Source organism: Anas acuta, chromosome 23 (genome assembly GCF_963932015.1).
Source record: "Anas acuta chromosome 23, bAnaAcu1.1, whole genome shotgun sequence".
NCBI lineage: Eukaryota > Metazoa > Chordata > Aves > Anseriformes > Anatidae > Anas > Anas acuta.
Window position 1 is genome coordinate 4207516 of NC_089001.1, and position 19194 is coordinate 4226709.

At 44.3% G+C, this 19194-nt stretch overlaps 1 protein-coding gene across 1 annotated transcript; it reads right to left on the reverse strand.

Annotated features, from left to right (window-relative positions):
* Positions 1–20: 20 nt before the first annotated feature.
* On the reverse strand, positions 21–16757 carry LOC137843612 (laminin subunit gamma-1-like). The gene is made up of 12 exons (XM_068659054.1): positions 16725–16757; positions 13531–13638; positions 7941–8133; positions 7285–7421; positions 6572–6796; positions 5939–6080; positions 5504–5627; positions 3424–3561; positions 2668–2850; positions 2372–2566; positions 831–977; positions 21–44 (listed from the first exon to the last, which is right to left on the reverse strand). Exons 5-12 carry the CDS (start codon positions 6600–6602, stop codon positions 21–23), a joined length of 984 nt encoding a protein of 327 aa, XP_068515155.1. The 5' UTR covers positions 6603–6796; positions 7285–7421; positions 7941–8133; positions 13531–13638; positions 16725–16757.
* Positions 16758–19194: the final 2437 nt, after the last annotated feature.

Consider the following 19194-nt stretch of genomic DNA (forward strand, 5'->3'; position numbering starts at 1 on the left):
CACCCAAATGGTGGTTTTCTTTAAGCCTTTTCTGCTTCTTTGGACTAGAAATACAAAGGAATAAAAAGGAGCTTTTGAGGGCATTCCCTTCATCTTCTGGACAGAACATGAATTCCAGTGCTGTCTCTTGCTCTGTTTTTCTGCCTACCTCTCCAGGGAAATCAGGGAGTGAAAAAAAAAATCAGGTTCTTTCCCACAGAGACATACAACTCCATCCCAAATAGCATCCTCTTTCACAGTGAACCACAGAAATCACAGACTTTGTGCCACCAATCCTGTGATGATCTTTCATGCTCCATTTGTCACTGCAGCATGAAGACATAACCACCTGAAAGGCAGACTGTCCATCACTAGCCTTAACAACCTGCACTTATTCAGTTCACACTCATGGAGAGGTGAAAGCCTACGCTAGATCCCTACCTTTTTCTTCAGACTCAGATGTGTAACTCTGGCATCATTAAAAGGGATGCAACACAATCTGGTAATATAAAAAGGACTACCCAATTAGTATTAACGAGAATGTTTAAGCAAGAGCTGCTAGGTCAAGCCATCCAGCACTACAGACATAATGAGTCTTGACAGATGCTAGGGAACAGTAAAAGTTGAGATACAACTCACACAGTTTAAGTTCCCTGTTTCAAATCTACTGATACAGGCATATAGCAATGGAGAATGCAAGAACATTTGTACTGGAGCCCTGGGACCAGAGGGGACTCCTCTGCAAAAGGGCTGAAGATAAGGACGGGCTGCTGTGGAAGGAAATTGGAGGGTTAAATAATCCCTTTGCAATGGGACAGAACTGAGCCGTGCTCAGCCAACATAACACTCACCTGGGTGGGCAGTCCAAGCACTGACAGAGGTTTCTCAACCCACTCCTGTTGCTGTAGGTTCCTGGAGGACAAGGGATAGATAAGGGGGACCCAGGTGGGCAGTATGCCCCAGGGGGACACGTTTTCTGTCACGCCATCTGTGGGCAACTGAAATTGGAAAAGGCAGCATGTAAAAAAGGAGCAAACTTGGTTAAAAACGAGTTTTTATAAACGATCTGGATGTAGGAATAGAAGGCATTTTGAGCAAGTTTGCTGATGACACCAAACTTGGAGGAGTTGTGGACTCGAATGAGGGTGGAAAGGCCTTGCAGAGGGATCTGGATAGGTTGGAGAGCTGGGCGATCGCCAACCGCATGAAGTTCAATAAGAGCAAGTGCCGGGTCCTGCACCTGGGACGGGGAAACCCTGGCTGCACGTACAGACTGGGCGATGAGACGCTGGAGAGCAGCCTAGAAGAGAGGGATCTGGGGGTCGTGGTAGACAACAAATTGAATATGAGCCGGCAGTGTGCCCTGGCAGCCAGGAGGGCCAACCGTGTCCTGGGGTGCATCAAGCACGGCATTGCTAGTAGGTCAAGGGAGGTGATTGTCCCGCTCTACTCTGCGCTGGTGCGGCCTCACCTCGAGTACTGTGTGCAGTTCTGGGCACCACAGTATAAAAAGGACATGAAACTGTTGGAGAGTGTCCAGAGGAGGGCTACGAAGATGGTGAAAGGCCTGGAGGGGAAGACGTACGAGGAACGGCTGAGGGCACTGGGCCTGTTCAGCCTGGAGAAGAGGAGGCTGAGGGGAGACCTCATCGCAGTCTACAACTTCCTCATAAGGGAGTGTCGAGAGGCAGGAGACCTTTTCTCCATTAACACCAGCGACAGGACCCGCGGGAATGGAGTTAAGCTGAGGCAGGGGAAGTTTAGGCTGGACATCAGGAAGGGGTTCTTCACAGAGAGAGTGGTTGCACACTGGAACAGGCTCCCCAGGGAAGTGGTCACTGCACCGAGCCTGACTGAATTTAAGAAGAGATTGGACTGTGCGCTTAGTCACATGGTCTGAACTTGGGTAGACCTGTGCGGTGTCAAGAGTTGGACTTGATGATCCTTAAGGGTCCCTTCCAACTCAGGATATTCTATGATTCTATGATTCTAAAACGTTAAAGGCATCATACTGGTTTGGGCTCAAGACATGACCAAGAAGAAAAACAGAGACACACTCTGCTGTACAGAGGACAGACAACGCCTCTTTAAGGCAAATATAGCAAATTCAGAAAGAAGAAATATGGATGGCCTTTTCAAACTAGCAATCCTATTGTGATTCACACCCACTGAACGTTGCACCTGGATATAAACCTTGCTACATTTTTAGTTAAGGGGATGTTTGTGTAGAGAGGGAAAACTATGAAATGGTCGCACAGCCTTTGAGGATCCTCACACCAAAACCCTGAATGTGTGCAGTGCAAAATTGTGGCTCTTGAAAGTCACTGGGTTAATAAAAAACACCATGGTGGAAGACAATTAGAAAATGAGAAAAGCTTGCCGTGAGACTTACTGGAGTCAGAGCCCTGCCCTTGCAGTAGAAGCCAGCCTGGCAGGGACCGCTTGGCCCAGTCTGTCCTGGAGAAGCACAGCAGAAACCACGGCCACACGGGCTGCACTCTGATGGCCCAGACAGCCCCTTCTTGTTACTGTAGGTGCCCTCTGGGCAGGGCTCAGGTTTAGAGCTGCCTTCGCCACAGTGAAAGCCCTGCAGAACAAAGCCAGCTGAATAAGGCATTTAAAATCTTCTGATAAATAAACCTCCACACTCAGCTTCTTGCATTAGATGACTGCAGGAGAACAACTCACTGCTGGGCAAGCTTTGGGCTCTGACATGGCAGGAGAGTCACAGTAGGAGCCAGCTGGACACGGTTTGCATCTGTCTTCACCCTCTGCACTGGAATTATCCCAGAAGAAGCCTGGTGCACAAGGGAAGGAGAAAGGGAATCCAGTCCCTGGAGGGCAGTCATAGCCAGGTGGGCAATCCCCAGTCTAGCAAGTAAAAAAGGCAGTCAGCATGAAAATGGGGGAGAAAAGTAGGGGAGGAAAGGAATTCATAATCCCTTTACAATTACAGATCAGTAAAATTCTGACCGTGAAGGATAATCATTTTAGGTGAGAATTTCTTAAGGGAAAATCTTGTCATTAAGACAGCCCCTATCCTTCGCCTGTGCAGTCATGGCAAAGATGCTCTTCTTATGTACCTGGAAAGTAGCTGTAATTGGTAAGAGTTGTCACCTCACTCTTACATAAGACCATGGATTCATCCACATTGAAGAAACTTGACTGCTCTTTCTGCTCTTTTTCCTCTTAATAGCTTTTTTTTTTTTTTTTTTAACTGCTATTAATGCTTGAAGAATTCACTCTTTCAAGGGACAAGACAATGACAAGGAAAGATCCCCAAATTCATTAGAGACAAAGCAACACCAACTCCTGACATTTGAACTCTCTTTCATAACCTGCATTGGCAGGCAGAAGGCAAAGGAAAGACAGGTTTTAATTAGGCTCCATTTAGAGCTGCAGCCTCTGGAAAAGAAAGGTTGGGAGAAGCTGGGCTGTGCTTACAGGGTGGGGAATTCCCAGAGGCTCCATCCCAGCTCTGTAGCAGTACTTCCCTGCAGGGCACAGCAAGCATTCCTCAGCGCTGCTTAGTCCCTTCTGCTCACTGTAGGTCCCACTGGGGCAAGGTTTAGCAGGCAAGCCCTTGAAATAAAACAGAAAAATGGGTCTTTAAGATGCTAACATGACTGCTGCATACCATAATGCAACCACACAGCAGCTGAACCTGAAAAATATTTCTTTCCAGTTACTGGGAACAAACACTGAAAAGCAACACAAGGCAGCAGGTATGAATGCTGGAGAGAGGCTGTAACAAAATGGGGATCCAAACAGCACTGTTGTTTTTATACAGCAGCTCAGAAAACGTTATCCTGGTATTATGAAGTTTTATGTTGGGCAAATACCAGCACCAAAAGAGTACAGAAATCAGTAAAATAAAAAATTAGTAAAGGTTCCCACAGCAAGATTCCAGTGCAGGCTGTAACTGTACAACCAACACAATGAGAGAAGAGAAAATCCCAAGGACTAAAGCAGAAGCACTTACAGCACCTCCCTGGGGACAGTAGTATCCTCTTGGGCAGGCATTTTTACTGGCATCTGGGGCAACTGCCTGTCCTTCTGGGCACAGGAGACCTGCTGGGCAAATCATGGCACGCAGCATCACCTCCTGGCTGGTGTGCTCACTAGCACAGTGATGTCCAACAACACATGACAAGCAGGAGGCTGAACCTTGGTCCTACAACAGGAAAAACACATGATTCCCATTTGTAGAGGGCAAAAGAATCCCTGCATGTTTGACATGTTGAGGCACATACAAAGGAAATAAATGCAACCAACACTGCAGTGGAGCCCACCAGTAAATAAAACAGTCTGCAAAAATAAAGCCACTGAGCAAAGACATCGCCCTTGGGAACTGACGACAGGACCCTGTTTATATAAACCATTCCCTGTTATGCTCAACAACATTATTGGAAACAGAAAGGTTTCCCCTTAAAAATTCCACCTAATCTAACCTAACAACGAACAGTATGCAATTCAGTGTATTCACCCTGCAGGCAAGACAGCCTGTGCTTCACAAACAAGAAGCAGGTCCTGTCGCTTCCTGTGGATTATCCATGCAGAAGGACCCCCACAACAGTCAATCCAACATCTTTTGCCAGCAGGAGTAGAAAAAAACAAACACATTCCCTCATCTTTCTTTGTCAGGCTGAACTACAAAGTGCAAAAGAGAGATAATCAAGATAATCAAGGTCCATTTGTCACACATACATCCCCATTCATCATTTATCTCCCCTCTTATCTTAATGAATCATCCAGTGATAACTACAAAATTTGTGCACAGTGATAGAAAACCAGCTTGAATAGAACTACTGGGCTCATTTGACAGCAGTGACATGCCATTTTCCCCTCAATAGTGAAATCTGGCACATATTGCTAGAATTATTCACTACAGTTTTGGGGCAGATAAATACGAAATAAGTCTCAGAACCCTGTTGTGAGAGTCGATGTGCCATCCACTGCTCCTTTCTATGCCTCTGTCTCATTGTTTGACTTTCCACAGCCAAATAATTATTTAACTGCATTGCAATCCAATACATCCTTTGAGGCAGGAACTAAATACAGGTGCCTGCTCTGCTGTTCCCCTGCAGCACTTACACTAACAATGCAAGACTAAAATGAATAACCAAAATTCAAAGCAAGCATCTACCCAACTACCCACTGCTGGGTGCACAACATGAACTTACTGCTACTGCAAGGCTCAGGAGCGGGAGTAACAGCAAGAGCAGCACCTCACACGTGATGCACTTTTGGCATCATGTCTGGAGCATCTCCAAGCCTGACCATGCAGGAACATTCCCAGTGCTTTCTCTAGGCTAGCACTTTCTCTCATTACTTGCAGACTCAGCACAGGTGGGCAGTACTGTTTAAAACACCACACACAATCATCCCAAATAAGCAGACTCATAATGTAAGGAGATGGGCTTGTTCCAGTGCCTCCCTTGGGGGTATATCCTGCAGCTCCTCTTTCTGCCAAAATTGAGTCCTTATGCTGAACAGATGCCAAGATAAAACTACTGCTACTTACTGAAAAGTTGCCAGCACCACATGTTCGAGGAGTAACAGTGCCAAGCTCAGGGCAGTAGTACCCTCCAGGACAAAGGACACAATCTGCAGCCACTTTTGCACCATGTTCCATGCAATAGGTTCCTCTGCAGGAGAAAACGGAACAGAGGGAGTCATCAACTGCAGCAAAGTAACTAAGAAAAGGACAGTGCATCTCTGCTCTGCATTTCTTAGCCTCTTGTATGGAGGATATCTGCCACTTCTGGAAGCAAGAAACAGGCCAGTTCAGAAAAAACCTGCCCAGACTGCCCAGGAACATGCAAGGTGAAATGATTTTGCAAACATTTTTGGAGCAGAATGTGATCTCTTCTTATAAAAAGTGTTCTGAAATGCTACATGCAAGTCCTTTTGTGTGCACAGAGACCCACAGCTATGACAGCATGTGTAGTGTACTTACACTGGGCAAAGAACTGGCTTGGAGGTTCCCCTGGTGCAGAAAGCCCCTGCAGGGCAGGCTGCACAGTCTTCCACTCTGCCATTTCCCAGCCTGGTACTGTAAGTTCCAGCAGGGCAGGGGTACTGTGTGCTTCTCCTCGTACCTTTTCAAAGAGAAACAGCCCAATTCTAATTAAAGCCTTGAAGAGAGAAGGCAGTAATGCCCTTTGTTCTTCATTGCTGTTAAGTATTTACATGAGCTACATGTTAAGTATGTATTTAAATATGTTTAAATCACTGCCCCCAACTCTGAACACAAACCAACCAACCAAAAAAAGTCACCACTTAGTAAATACTGCCGAAACTTGGCAGGAAGATTCAAATTATAATTGTGTTTGTACTGGACACTTGACTGTGCATTTTAATTCTTTGCAAATTAAAGGAAAGAAAATAATGCTATTAACATGCTCATTTCAAGCAGTGAAGGTTAAAAGTATTCATCATTTGGAACAGACAGTTTGCTATCCAACTCCACACTGAAATGCTTTGGTGCAAAAAAATATGCTGATAAACTCAGCATATGACTCAGAGCCCACAGAATTCCTAAAGAGAGAAATGAACTAAATTTCTTTCATTTCTGGGTAAAACTGCCTACCTTGAGGGCAGTAATGCCCTGAGCTGCACATGCCAGAAGGGACATGAACTCCTCCTACACAAAACCAGCCTGCAGGGCACAGCAAGCACTCATCTTCTGATGCCAGCCTCGTCCTATTGCTCCAGGTGCCTGGGGCACACTTCTGCTGCGTTGAGTGCTTTGTGCCTGGTGGGCAGTAGTGACCAACTGGGCATGGAGCAGGAGGCTTCTGTCTTCCCCCTGTTCCTGTAAAAACAAAACCAAATTTTTAACAGAAGCAATGAAGCTTTTGCACCTTTCATCCATTTAAAATGAGACAATAATTATCTCATCTGTTGATGACAGGTTCTGTTGCAGAACTGGTTACTAAAGTAATTATTTCTGAACTTGAGAATCCTGTGAAGTGCCTGTGTCCAAAAATGGTCACCAACTTTGTGTCCAAGTTTAAGAAGCCACCAACAGGCAAAAAAGTTTGGAGCCTGTAAAAACTGGCTGCTTCCAGATCATGAAGATAAACAGTAACTATGGGAAGCATAAGGGAAAACCTCACAGTAAAATTAAAATCAACCTATCCAGTGAGCAGAACAGTCTCTGCAGTAACACTAAACCCTACACAGACACCATTTTCCCCATTTACCAGCACTGTGATACTCAGCGACCTGCTCTGGTACTTACTGGGGAGCTTCACGGTACGAGGTACAGAGTAGAGTTCACTTTGTCATAAAGCCACCTACCTCTAACACAGAAAAATCCAGCAGGGCATGTTTCACACTGGGACTTATCAAAGAGGTTGAAGTCGTTGCCAACTGTTCCTGGAGGACAGGCGTTGCTGGGAAAATGAGGGCTGGATGACCCCTCTGGGCACACGAACCTAATAAAACACAGCAGGCTACTTGGGGCAAACGCTTTGATGCAACAGGGAGACAAATTCTGTGCCCTCCCAACGTATCAGGAAGAAAGCTGCAACTGGGAAAAAAGCTGAAGCACTTGGTACTGCAGCTGTCAGAAATGTAACTGACAGCTGATAACACAGACTGAGAAGAAAACACTGTGAATGGATTGGTTTTGCTAAACATTTTGCACCAACAGAACGGGGGTTATTAAGCCAGGTTGTGTTGTTCATAACCACGGATCTGTGGCTGGGCTTCACTCGTGCCTGTTTCACTATTTCTCACCACTTTTTCTGTGGCAATAGAAGGCAGCAAAATCCGTTGTGTTTAAGACAATTCCTCTACCCGTACAGCCTACATCACGCTGAGTTGCCAGAAAATGTCATCAACTCTCAACACTGCAGGAAATGCCACTGCGTGTCCCTGTGGACAACACCCCAACAGTGGAGGCAAACTATGTGTAGACTTAAAGAGAAGCACAGAAAACAAGCAAAGCTCACCCCGGTAGGCACTCCGAGTCAGGCTGCACTAATCCAGCCTGAGTGCAAGCTCTCCCTGCCGGGCAGGCTCTGCAGTCAGTGGCTTCGTCCTGTCCTTGGAGAGGATTGTATGTGCCTGGCTGGCATGGCGTTGGGTCATTTGCTCCAGCAGGACAGAAATAGCCAGCAGGGCACTTCAAACACAACCCAGTTCCTAAAGAGAAAGAAGACATTTAGGGTCCCAAAGGGAGCATGACCTGCTGATAAAACAGAGGGTCCTCCAAATGTGATCCCGTTGCTTTCACCTACAGTAAGAAAGTATGATGGAGGTTCGGTCATAATAGCAAGGAAGTTACTGCAAAGCCAGAAGGTGGTGGTGTTGGATTAGCTGATTATTACTGCAACTGAGTGGCTCCTGGAAGCAGCAGAACCACATGGACTGCATTCCGAGCTGATAATACGAGAAGATGCATTAAAAAATAAACACATCAGCCTGAAAACACACTGACGCAGGTAGATTTAACAACCAGAATGCCTGGACCTCAGTTGTAGAAGAGCCTGGTGTTCCCATGGAAGCTGGGCCGTTTCCATATTTGCATTCTGAATACCAAGAGCTGAACAGGTTTTGCAGACTGGAGATGTACTGAACACAAACACAGGGATACCTGCTGGAATGACAACCATTTGTGCTGTGATCATCTTGAAAATCTCATGTGTTAACAGGTGCTCTAACTGTACATTAAAGGAAACACTTTCAAGATCAATAGGTAATAAAACAATTATTTGTGTTGTCACATTCAGAAAGTGCATTTAATTATAAGATGTCCCCAAATGCTTAACTCAGTGAAAAGGGAACACAAATTTAGCACAGGAGTAGCTGCAGTCCTCCTGAGTCAGGACTTTCAACAGCACAAAGTGAATAGAGCAATAGGGAAAACACTGGCTTGGTGTTATCATGGCTCCCTGGAATAGGTCCAGGCTGAGCCCCAGCTGCCTCCCAAGTGCTTATCACAGCAAGGCTCAAGCCTACACCAGTGTGTGTAGTATATACAAGGTGCTGCAAGGCTGGAGAAGAACCTTACAGCATGCCCAAGATGATCAGGATGCATTAAAATCTTCCTCTCCACAGACTGAAGGCTCCCGTGCAGACAGGTTGGGATGCCTCAGGTGGCAAAGCCAGATCAAGGGGCACCTCTCCCCTGGCATTTCACCCACCTTCTCATTCCTACCCCTCAGAAACGTGAACTACATGACACAGATAAACACAAGGTTCAAAACCTCAGTAGCACAAGACCGGGATTTCTGCAGGCTGCCTCATTCCCCAGCTCTAAGAGCTGGAATCCACACACCTGAAGGGAGCTGTAACCCCACGGAGCTGTAGGGTTCCCCTACAGGGAACTCTTAAAAAATTGCCTCAGCTGACAACAGCTTCATGATGTGGATCTGCACCTGTAGCAAATCCAGCAGGACTGCTGTTTTACATAACCAGAACCCATGCCACTTGACTCTGGTTATGCAAAATTTAAGTTTTCTGCCCAGCTTTCTGTAGTTAGTGCTTCCCGTACTGTGGAGCTCAGACCAGACTTGAAGAGCATGGCTACCTGGACCACAGAAAACCAAGCAGGGCATGGATTTACAGCACATTATCTATTTTGTAGGACCAGGCTAGCCCACATACCTGCCAGGCCATGAATGTGATGCAGATAAACTTGGTTTCACTGAGGGTTAAGTACATCACACTCACTGCGTGACACAGATGGAAGAGACAGGCTCAGACCATCATCTACCCCATGGCAGTATGACTTGAAATATTCTCTGCCTTGTCAGAGTTTATTCTTGTGTCCCCTGCCTATTTTTCAGCGAGCATTGTCCTAGCTCTGCCACGTTTTCCTTCGGAGAGTTGACAACATCATTATATAAGGTAGTACAGGCATAGGATAACAGCTTACATTATTAAACTGAAAGTGTTTTTGAACTCTCATTTCCTCTGCAGCTTCTTCAGTGTTTGTTCAGGTGCCACTGGCCCTGTCTGCCGAATTTTGCTGTCTTGATGAGATGTGAGGTTTCTTCCTTGCTGCACCATGTAAATGCAATTCTGGTTTTAATTTCAGAAGTGGGCGGAAAGCAGCAATTTCCTAGTCTTAGCTGGTGAGCAAAAAATCATTCAACAGTCAAGATGCTTTAGCAGCTGAGTCATTCGCTAAAAAAGAAATGATCAAATAGAAAAATATATGGCTCGATTTGAAGGAGATAATTATTTTCTTAGTGCATGTACCTCTCTGAGGCAAAGAGCACAGCAGATGTGAAGGGAGACTGAGCAACTGAACTTTGGGTTTCTGCTCCTAGCAGTGATCTGTGACCCTGGAGAAAACACTCTGGACTTGGGCCAAAGCTTAGTGAATGGAGTTCATCCCCCGAATCTCTTTCTGACTCTATTTTCCAATTTGTACAGCATCATTAAGAAGAGAGTGGCATATTTTATACCATTGTGAGAGACAGTGAGGTACCTGAAATGTTGACAGCCAGGCAGGTTTAGGCTGAGCAACGTGGGATTGTCACAGCAGAAAGCCAGGTCTCCCTTTCTACATTTTACCAAAGACTTAGTAGCAAGGAAGACTTCAGCTAAGCACTCTATTACTTCACATAAATGCCTTCACCAAACAAAGTACATTTCAGCCACCTCTGAACTTCAAAGAGTAAAAATCAGACAATTAAAAATTAATCAGTTTCCCACGCATTATGCTGTCCTTTTAAATTAATTAACCCACTGCTGAGCTGCGAAAGTCTAGCCATTTTTAACACATTTCTCAATCATCAGCATGACACTTAGTCCTACTGGATACAAAATGAAGTTCTGCTCATTTAGAAAACCAAACCAAAGCAAAAATGCTTAGAAAAAAATGCCACAGAAAACAGGGCTGGAAGTCTGTGCAAGCCTTGTGTTTATACCCTTGCAAGCATCACCTGTGCCTTCATCTAACCAGCACTTTAGAAGTTCTTAAGGGCAGGGCTTCTACAGCTTCTGAAGCCACAAATGACAGTGCTTATTTACTGTTGTAATAAAAAAAAAGCTTAGACTAATCTGTAACCTAATTTCACCTCACTGCAAAAACGGGTTTGCAACTATTGTGATTGATTCATAAACATACAGAAAGAAAATCCCTTTCCCAAAGGGAAAGCACACAGTCAAGTTACGTTATTATGTTACTCCGTGACTGACCTGTTGGATTATCTTGGGCAGATAATTTCAATTATACTTTATTTCTTTCTATTGAAAGCACAATAATCACATTTTGCCTTTGGTGAAACCTCTTAGAAACCTCTGCATAGGGTAGACATGTAAATAGTAAGGTCCACATCCATCAGGATACAGGCAATTCTAACGAAAGAAGTGGCTAGTAAGCACCTCTGGATGTAGACCTACACTTAGTATTTGTACTGCTAATAATAGGACTCTTCAAGGTCATGTTTTAATATGGGATGGATTTCTATTTGAGACAAGTCCATCTGGTTGCTGGTTCTGCCAGCTGTGTCTTTTACAGAATGGAAAGCTGTGTGGTATCCTTCAGGCTCAGCAGCAAAAGGAAAACACAGTTGCACAAAGAATCTGCTCCTAAAAATTCCTGCTAACATAAAAGTCAATTGATGGCCTTACCTTAAACTTTCCAGTGGTGCCCCAAGAGGTGCTCCAGGCCTGGTACTCCAGCCCTATCAGCTTGAAATATTTTACTGAGATAGTGAAAAGCTTTCACCTATGCTTCATAAACTGAGGGTCAGCAATGGTTCCCTGGATTGAACGCTCACTTCTACTGCTGCATATATATTCATGGAAGTGTCCTTTCTTTCAGAGGTAGCTGCGCATGCAGTCCATTCCACTAAAAATAGGGTTTATTTCACTGAAGGTGTCATTCGCTAGGACAGTTGTCGTGACAGAGACTGCTGGCTGAATCACTGATCTCCTGTCCTACCAGATGTCACTAGTGAGTAAAATAAACTCATTTTATAATGGCATAGACAGCAGGAATGACCTTAGCACACCAAGAGCATTCCTGCAGAAATACTCACAGTGCTCTGCATGCATCACCACCTGACACCAGGGAGACCCACCCAGCTGAGTGACAGCTGTGGACCCTCTCCTTGCATTCACAAAATTAGGAAAAAGAACTCCCAACTGTGCCTTGCTTTCTGGGGGGGAGGGAGGGGTGTTTTGACACAGCAGATGAAATCAAGCCAACCATCTAACACCAATTTGACACACAACACTGTGCACCCAGTGACTTGTGCACACTGTTGGGTGCAACCACCCAGCAGACAAGGTGCATAGGAAGCCCATTCTCCTCTTTACTGCACTATTTCAAAAGGCCTCTTATGTCAAGCATTGTATTTTTGCAAGCCCCCTGCACCAGCACAAATTATTCTACAGTGGCCTAGAGCATCACGGCCCAATTACTACCTGAGTGCACAGCCAGCAGGAGGAATGTTGGTAATTACCAAGACACGTTGTTCTACCTTTCCCTTCCTCACTCCAAGCTCTGCCTTTACCTCTCCTTAAATCTTCAGTGGTATGAGAAATTTCCCTCCAGGACCTCACTAAATAGGCAGTCTCTGCAACTCCTTTTATCTCTAAGTAGCTTAAATAAAGCTGGAAAGGAGGATGCTGTAAACCTTGCTGTCATTGTCCTGTATGTGAAAGGTTAATTTTACAGCCTGGATAGTTCTAGATGAACTGCCTTTAGTATTGATAAATGTGGTAGCCCCAGGGACTCGCTCACCTTGTTTAAAAAGTAGATGAGGGCAGTGGCTGCATAGTGCCAGTTGAGCTCTAAAGGCAACACAATTGACAATAAACTGCTTACAAATACAGGAGACACTTTATTTGCAGCCCCTCTCAACGGGTTCCCAACCTGTAAACTGGTATTTAACTGATGCAAGCGCCTTGCATTGATAAACCAGTTGTTTCTTGAACAGTTTCTTTGGCTGAGAGCATTTTAGTGAAGTGGGCAGGCCATTCCTCTAAAGCTCTAACAGTGCAGGCAGTCTGAGGACCTCTAGCCCCAGTGAGTTGCACTTCAAACATAGCCACCTGAATTGGCACTAGTATTAGGAAGGCTTCTCAGCCAATTGTACCACAAGCTTCAGGCAAGGATACTGACTGCTTGTATCAGAGGGGTCTTGTCTCTTGTCCTTAGGGGAAAGGGGGCAGTTGCACGCAAGCAGACTCTGTGGCCCAAGTCCTGGTAACATTTACACTGTTCTGATGCAGTGATCGAGCAGTTCAGCAAAAACAGCAACCCCCAAGACTTAACAGATGGAGTTTTAGTCAATGTCTCTGCTAATTCTCATCATTCATCCCTTCCCGAGAATTTATAACCTGAGTATATTTTATTTTGTAAAATGCTTGTAATTACTGAATGCTTCACTACAAATCTGGTGATTTGTAAGAGATTCCATGGGTGTTCCTCTCATCCAGCTCTAGTAACGCCTTAGACAGAGCCTAGTGAATAAGTACTCTAACTGGCAACCACCTCCATAAGCATGTACTTCCTAGTGTGATTTAGAGCAAGAATTACTATTCCCAGTGCACAAAATTAAGATTTTTTATGATACAGACCAGGAAAGCATGAGAAACTGCTGCTGGCTGTGTGAAGTCCCTCTCTGGGCTTGAAACTCCCTGCTGGGCATGGAGGAGTGACTGTAAGGCCGTCCACACAGAAGTGACCTGTAGGGAAGAATACAAGACATAGTTGAGAAACAACTTTCTAGACACCTCACTTAAAATCCTTCTGCCAGTTGTACGTTACTGATGAAATGCTTGTGTCCAGCTAGAATGAAGTACTTTTTCCAAGTAAGATTTTGTACGACTTAATATGAAATGCTTTGGTAAAGTCCAGATGGATTATCTGAAGAGTGTTAAAAGAATATATGGATTTAACTGTGGCATAAAACTGCCACTGCTGTGTTGAAATATACTGCTATGTATCAGCATAGCGATGATATTTCATTCACATGCACGCAGGACTAAGTACACAGATTATATATAATTAAAGTCAGTCAAACCGTGGAAAAGAACGCTGAGGATCCTCAAGCCTCTCCTGCTCGTGATGGTATTGAAACTCCTTACCATCTAACATCTTTTCAATTGGGCTGGATGACTTATTCAGCTTTATGAGAACTGATGGAGAACATGCATCCTACCCATTAGAACACAAGAGGGACTAATTTTAACAGTGAAACATTCAATTTCAGCCTGGAATGCTCTATATATTTAACCCATTGATCATCTACTGAGAGACTTTTGCTTGCTCTCTCCAGGTTCTGTGATTGATAGACTGGAGTTGAAATCTGACTGCAGCTTAGGGTGATCTCGTACTCTAAACAATCATACAGTAGCAAACCTGTCACTGTAAAATCCATGCACTACCATACATCTGTTCACTTGTTTAAACTTTTAGTAAGCAGAGTTTATAAATGCTTCCTAAGTCCAAAGAAGCCAGGGTTTCCTGGGCTATTATTATTTTTAATGGAGCCAAAATTAGCTCATTGGCTCTCTCCAGAGCACTGTGAACAATTCAGTGCAATATGATATGTGATACACAACCACAAAGCCACCATCACTTCCCACAGATGATTTATGTATGAGAGACAGCTTACTATTCACACCTAATACCAGGCACAGGAAATATGGGAACTCATCTGTTTTTTCATCTGTGTATTATAGCTGGATCTAAACTCCTGAGGCTTTGGTCTAGCACGATCTCTGTAGCTACTCCATTTCTCCTTCTACTAGGAGGTAATGTACCCAAAGCACAGGAACCCTTCATTATTTAATAAAAAGGATTCTAATTACAGATGTAAGAATTAAGTTGCTGGGTTCAGTGACTCCGCAGGAGGCACCTGGAGCTGCTCATTAAATACTTCATCTTCACATGCAGTACGGGGCTCGTAGGAGAGAGGAGAGCTTGGTAGGACTGCAGATTGTGAACTGCATCCCTGTAGTGACATTAAATATTCCTTTGCAAAATCACAGCTACACCACGCTCTCCCTGTCAGGCCATTTTGCTTGGGTTCTGTAGGGCCAGGAAATGTGAATTGAAGTCTGCTGATACGTGGAGGGAATTATCAGCAACACTGCTGCTACCTGCAGCACCACACTTGCACTGTTACCGAGTGCTGTACAAATGAGCCGAACAGAACTTCTGTGGAAGGCCTCAGAGGAACACCAAAGAACCCACCTTTCACAGGAAAACCGCCCAACAGAAAGCTAACCTTGGGCTACCAAATTCTCAGAAGGCTTGGAAGCATTCTCTAGGATGTAGGAAGGACGTGCCAGGATTTTAACGTAGAAAACTCTTCCCCCCCCCTGCTGTACCAAGCAGCCGTTCACTACAGGAATGGCTGAACCTGTGCTCTCAGTGAAGACTGGCAGGCCACCAGCCTGGGCAAGTGCAAGGTTTGTTTTTTTTTTTTGTATCAGGCGTCTTCCCAAACAGCAAACACCCACAGCATGCAACCTAAGGAAGCTTCCCGACTTACTCCATCATTTCCCCTGAAGGATGTTTCTGGCTAATTGACCATGTGAAATGACATCTTATGCCTTTCATAATTTTGGAAGAGAATTGTTTTGCAACAGAAGCGTGGTCCCTCCTACCCTGTTCTCCTTGTTGCTTGATTCTGCATCAGCGGTGGATTTGTGACACACCCAACAGTGATGCACTGCAATTTCCTAAACATGGGATTATTTAGATTTTACTGAGTGTCAAGCAGAACCAGAAATTACATACGAGAACCACGTTGTACCCATATCTGATCCCTAACACCTAAACAGTTTTCACCTGGGTAATAGAGCACCCACCACAAAGTTGCCATGGCCAACAAACTGAGGTCCTGAAGTGGAGAAAGCTCTAACTGTGTGCGTAGCAAGTTTACAGCTGACAAGCTAAAATCACAGAGAGTGAGCTGCTTTCTGTGTGGGAAGGGAAAGCAAAAGAAAAATCCCTTGGTTTGGGATTGTGTCTGAGAACTCCCGAGATGACCATTACCTCTTGCATTTGAAGTGAGCTGGCTGTGGCGGAGAAAACAGCCTGAATGTTTTTCTCCTGAGGAAGGCAAAAGCATCCAGGGTACAGCACCTCTAGAAATCAGCCACCAGCCCCCTGCAACTCGTTGCTCTTTGTACCCAGACATCCTTGTTTTCAGGCTACTGTTCTGTGCTCAGCTAACATCACATGCTGTGACTGGCATACCAGTAAATAACCAACCTGGACACACAATAAATATGCCAAGACAGTTTCCCTGGACCAAGTGCCAGACACCTTGTGCTCCTTTTAAGCTGAAACTCAGCTTAGACTTTGTTGCCACTACAAATACAGACAGTACTCCTACCCTGTCCCTCCAAAACACACAACACAATACACAGAAGATGTCCTAAGCAATCTCAGAGGGAATTTAGTTTCATCAAGCTTACACTTCCTAGGAACACACCGGCTGCCTACCTTTTTTGTGGGACTATAGCACTATTGTGTTGCAGAACAATCACTTCCATTGACTTCAAGGGGAACTGTGAACGTGCCAATCACTGCAGAAAGTCCCCAAAAGCCTTATTACCTGAAGGTAGTGGTTTTCCTAGTCAGCTGATTATTCATCTATGAGGAACTAGCAGCACACTTTGTGCCCCACCTCCTGGTCTGCATTACAAGACAGCTCTCAGAATTCTCTCAACATAAGAGGACATTGCAAACGCCCCAGTGTTTAACTTCTTATTGCAGGAGTAGAAACACTGAGCGAGAGGGAAGGAAGGAGACTTACTAGGAGCCCGTTGGGCATTCCAAGCAGTTGCCAGCCGTGTAGTAATGGCCCTGTCTGCAGTCGATCAGACACTGGGTCTGGCAGTCTACGTTGCACTCTGGTGAGAGGGAGGTTGTCCCTGTAAGAAAGCAGAAGAAAGAAATTCAAGGTGGCAAAGAACAAACTGAAACCTCCAAGCTAAACTACCAGTAATTATTACACCAGAATGTATCTGCACAATTCTATCACTGGTGTTATTAGCAGCAGCACTACTAATATGATTATTTTAGCGTTAACAATGTTGCTTTGCCTTTATAGAGAAGTGGAGTTAATGAATGGGACGCAGCATCCCAGCAGTGTAATGACTAAAAAACAAACTGGAAGTATTCTAAGCATCTCATTAGAAGAAAACTGAATCAGGAAATCTCATGTTCCGCTGTTAAACAAGTGCCTCATTATTATTACTGTTACACCTACATGAATTACCTGACTTCCCAAAGCCACCCAGAGAGTACCAAAACTGGAAATAAACCTAAACTGTTGGCTTTTCAGCAACATTATATTCCATTATGTCCATTAGCACAGTCACTCTGAAGGTTTGGTGGTTAAAATTAGGAAAAGGTTTCTTTTCCAGCATGAAAATCTGTTTCTGTAAGACTTGTGGGTAAATAATCTAACCACAAAATTCTGAGGGAAATCCCAACAGACTTTAGATCAGCACCCCAGTTTCAGACGCTTTATCAAACTAAATCAAACTGCTCTCTGTAGGCAGAGATGCCTTTATAATTTTCCAAAAAAAAGTCATGTTTTGTTTGCCAGAAAGCTGAAAACCTAAGTTTTCATCAGAGTGCACACAACACAGTCTGGCGGAAAGAGCCAAAGGATGACAGAGGTACTGCAGTGCTGGGTGATCTCAACCAAGTCACTTCATCTTTCTCTACCTTAATTATCTAGTCTACTCAGCGAAGACAATTTTAACCACCCCTTTAGAGGAAGTCGCTCAACATCATGTTCTGCCAGAGAAAGGTAATAAAAGCTCAGTAAGGAGTAAGGTATGCGAAACCTGAACTCCAGAGCATGGAATCAACAGAGTTACCAGCTCCCTTCTTGCATTTCTTAGCTTAATTTTGCAGGACTATTAGATTTAGATTCTGGTGCCAATGTCCTAATACAGTTGTCTGTTTTGAAAAGTCAACTTTGCTATAGTAACAGGAAGGACTTTACATGAAGTTCCGCACAAAGGGCTTCTCTGTGTGCCTGTACCTGAGCACCAAAAATGAGTGAGCAGGTGTGCAGAAAAGTTCTCATTTCAAATTTTATAAAATACCTTGTTTGTTCTGATTTTTTTTTTTTATTTTCAGACTAAGCCATCTGTTCCACACTCAAACGAGCATCTTAGTGTTATCGTTACCCCAAAACATGGCCACATGGGTTCTTTTCTGTCTTTTAAAAGATTAACACTTGAAGCAATCCCCTTTCTCTGCCTGTTTTCTCCCTGAATGAATTGAAAAAAAAAAAAAAAAAAAAAAAAAAAAGGCTTTTGAATGAACTGCAACCAGACTTATCAGTTTATAACCAGAATGAGCTGAACAACTGTCAGGTCTAATTCCTTGAGGCTCTCAGAAGGTAACAGTGTCAGCACCAATACAACAGCAGCAACGAGAAGTTTGCCTGAATAAGAAAGTTATCCACTCACCTGTCAGCAAGATCCTGAAGCTACAGAATAAAATCAACCAACTCAAAGCATTAGCCATGGGGGCCAGTAAACAGCTCTTAAGAAAATGCTCGGAGGCTCTGTTGAAAACGTTTCTTGAACATCTGGTGTCGCCTTTGCTGAAGCCCAATGTAACAAAATCCCTCCCACGTAATTACTTTCCAGTACAGCCTGAAGTGAAACGAACACCAAGCAGCAGAAAGAAAGGATGGCCAAAGAGCTAATCCTGTGTAAACTCCCCTCTAGCACTAGCGGTGCTAAAAAGTGAGAGAACTCCTTCAAACATGAGATAGAGCTTACTTTCCAAGTGTCCTGTGGGCAGGGAGCTTTCACATTTACTTGTCATTAACTTGCAGATCCGTCTGGCTGCTCAGAAAGATAACCATATGAAAAGGACACCACAGGGTCAAAAATTTATTCTTCTTCAGCCTCTGTGTGAAATATTTTTGCAGTCTGTTTGTTCTGCAATTTCAGGTTCTTCCTGGAATTTGAAAACCCAGGTGAATTCTTCATAAAATTAGGAGACATTACAGGGGAGAATCTATCTTCCAGCTAAGTTTTCCTGTTATAAGAAATACCCTTTGCTGATGCACAAGGCTAAACTTCATGAAAGCTCTTGCAGTCCTGAGGAGCAAACAGAACTTTGGGTTCTTCTGCAAGCACAAAACAAGCAGAATATATCCTGAAGCACTTTCATGCACGTCCTACTTCAGAGCAGGCTTCTGTTTAAAAAAGAATTCTTCTACTTTTAGAAGTAGAATGAAAAATTCAGGATTC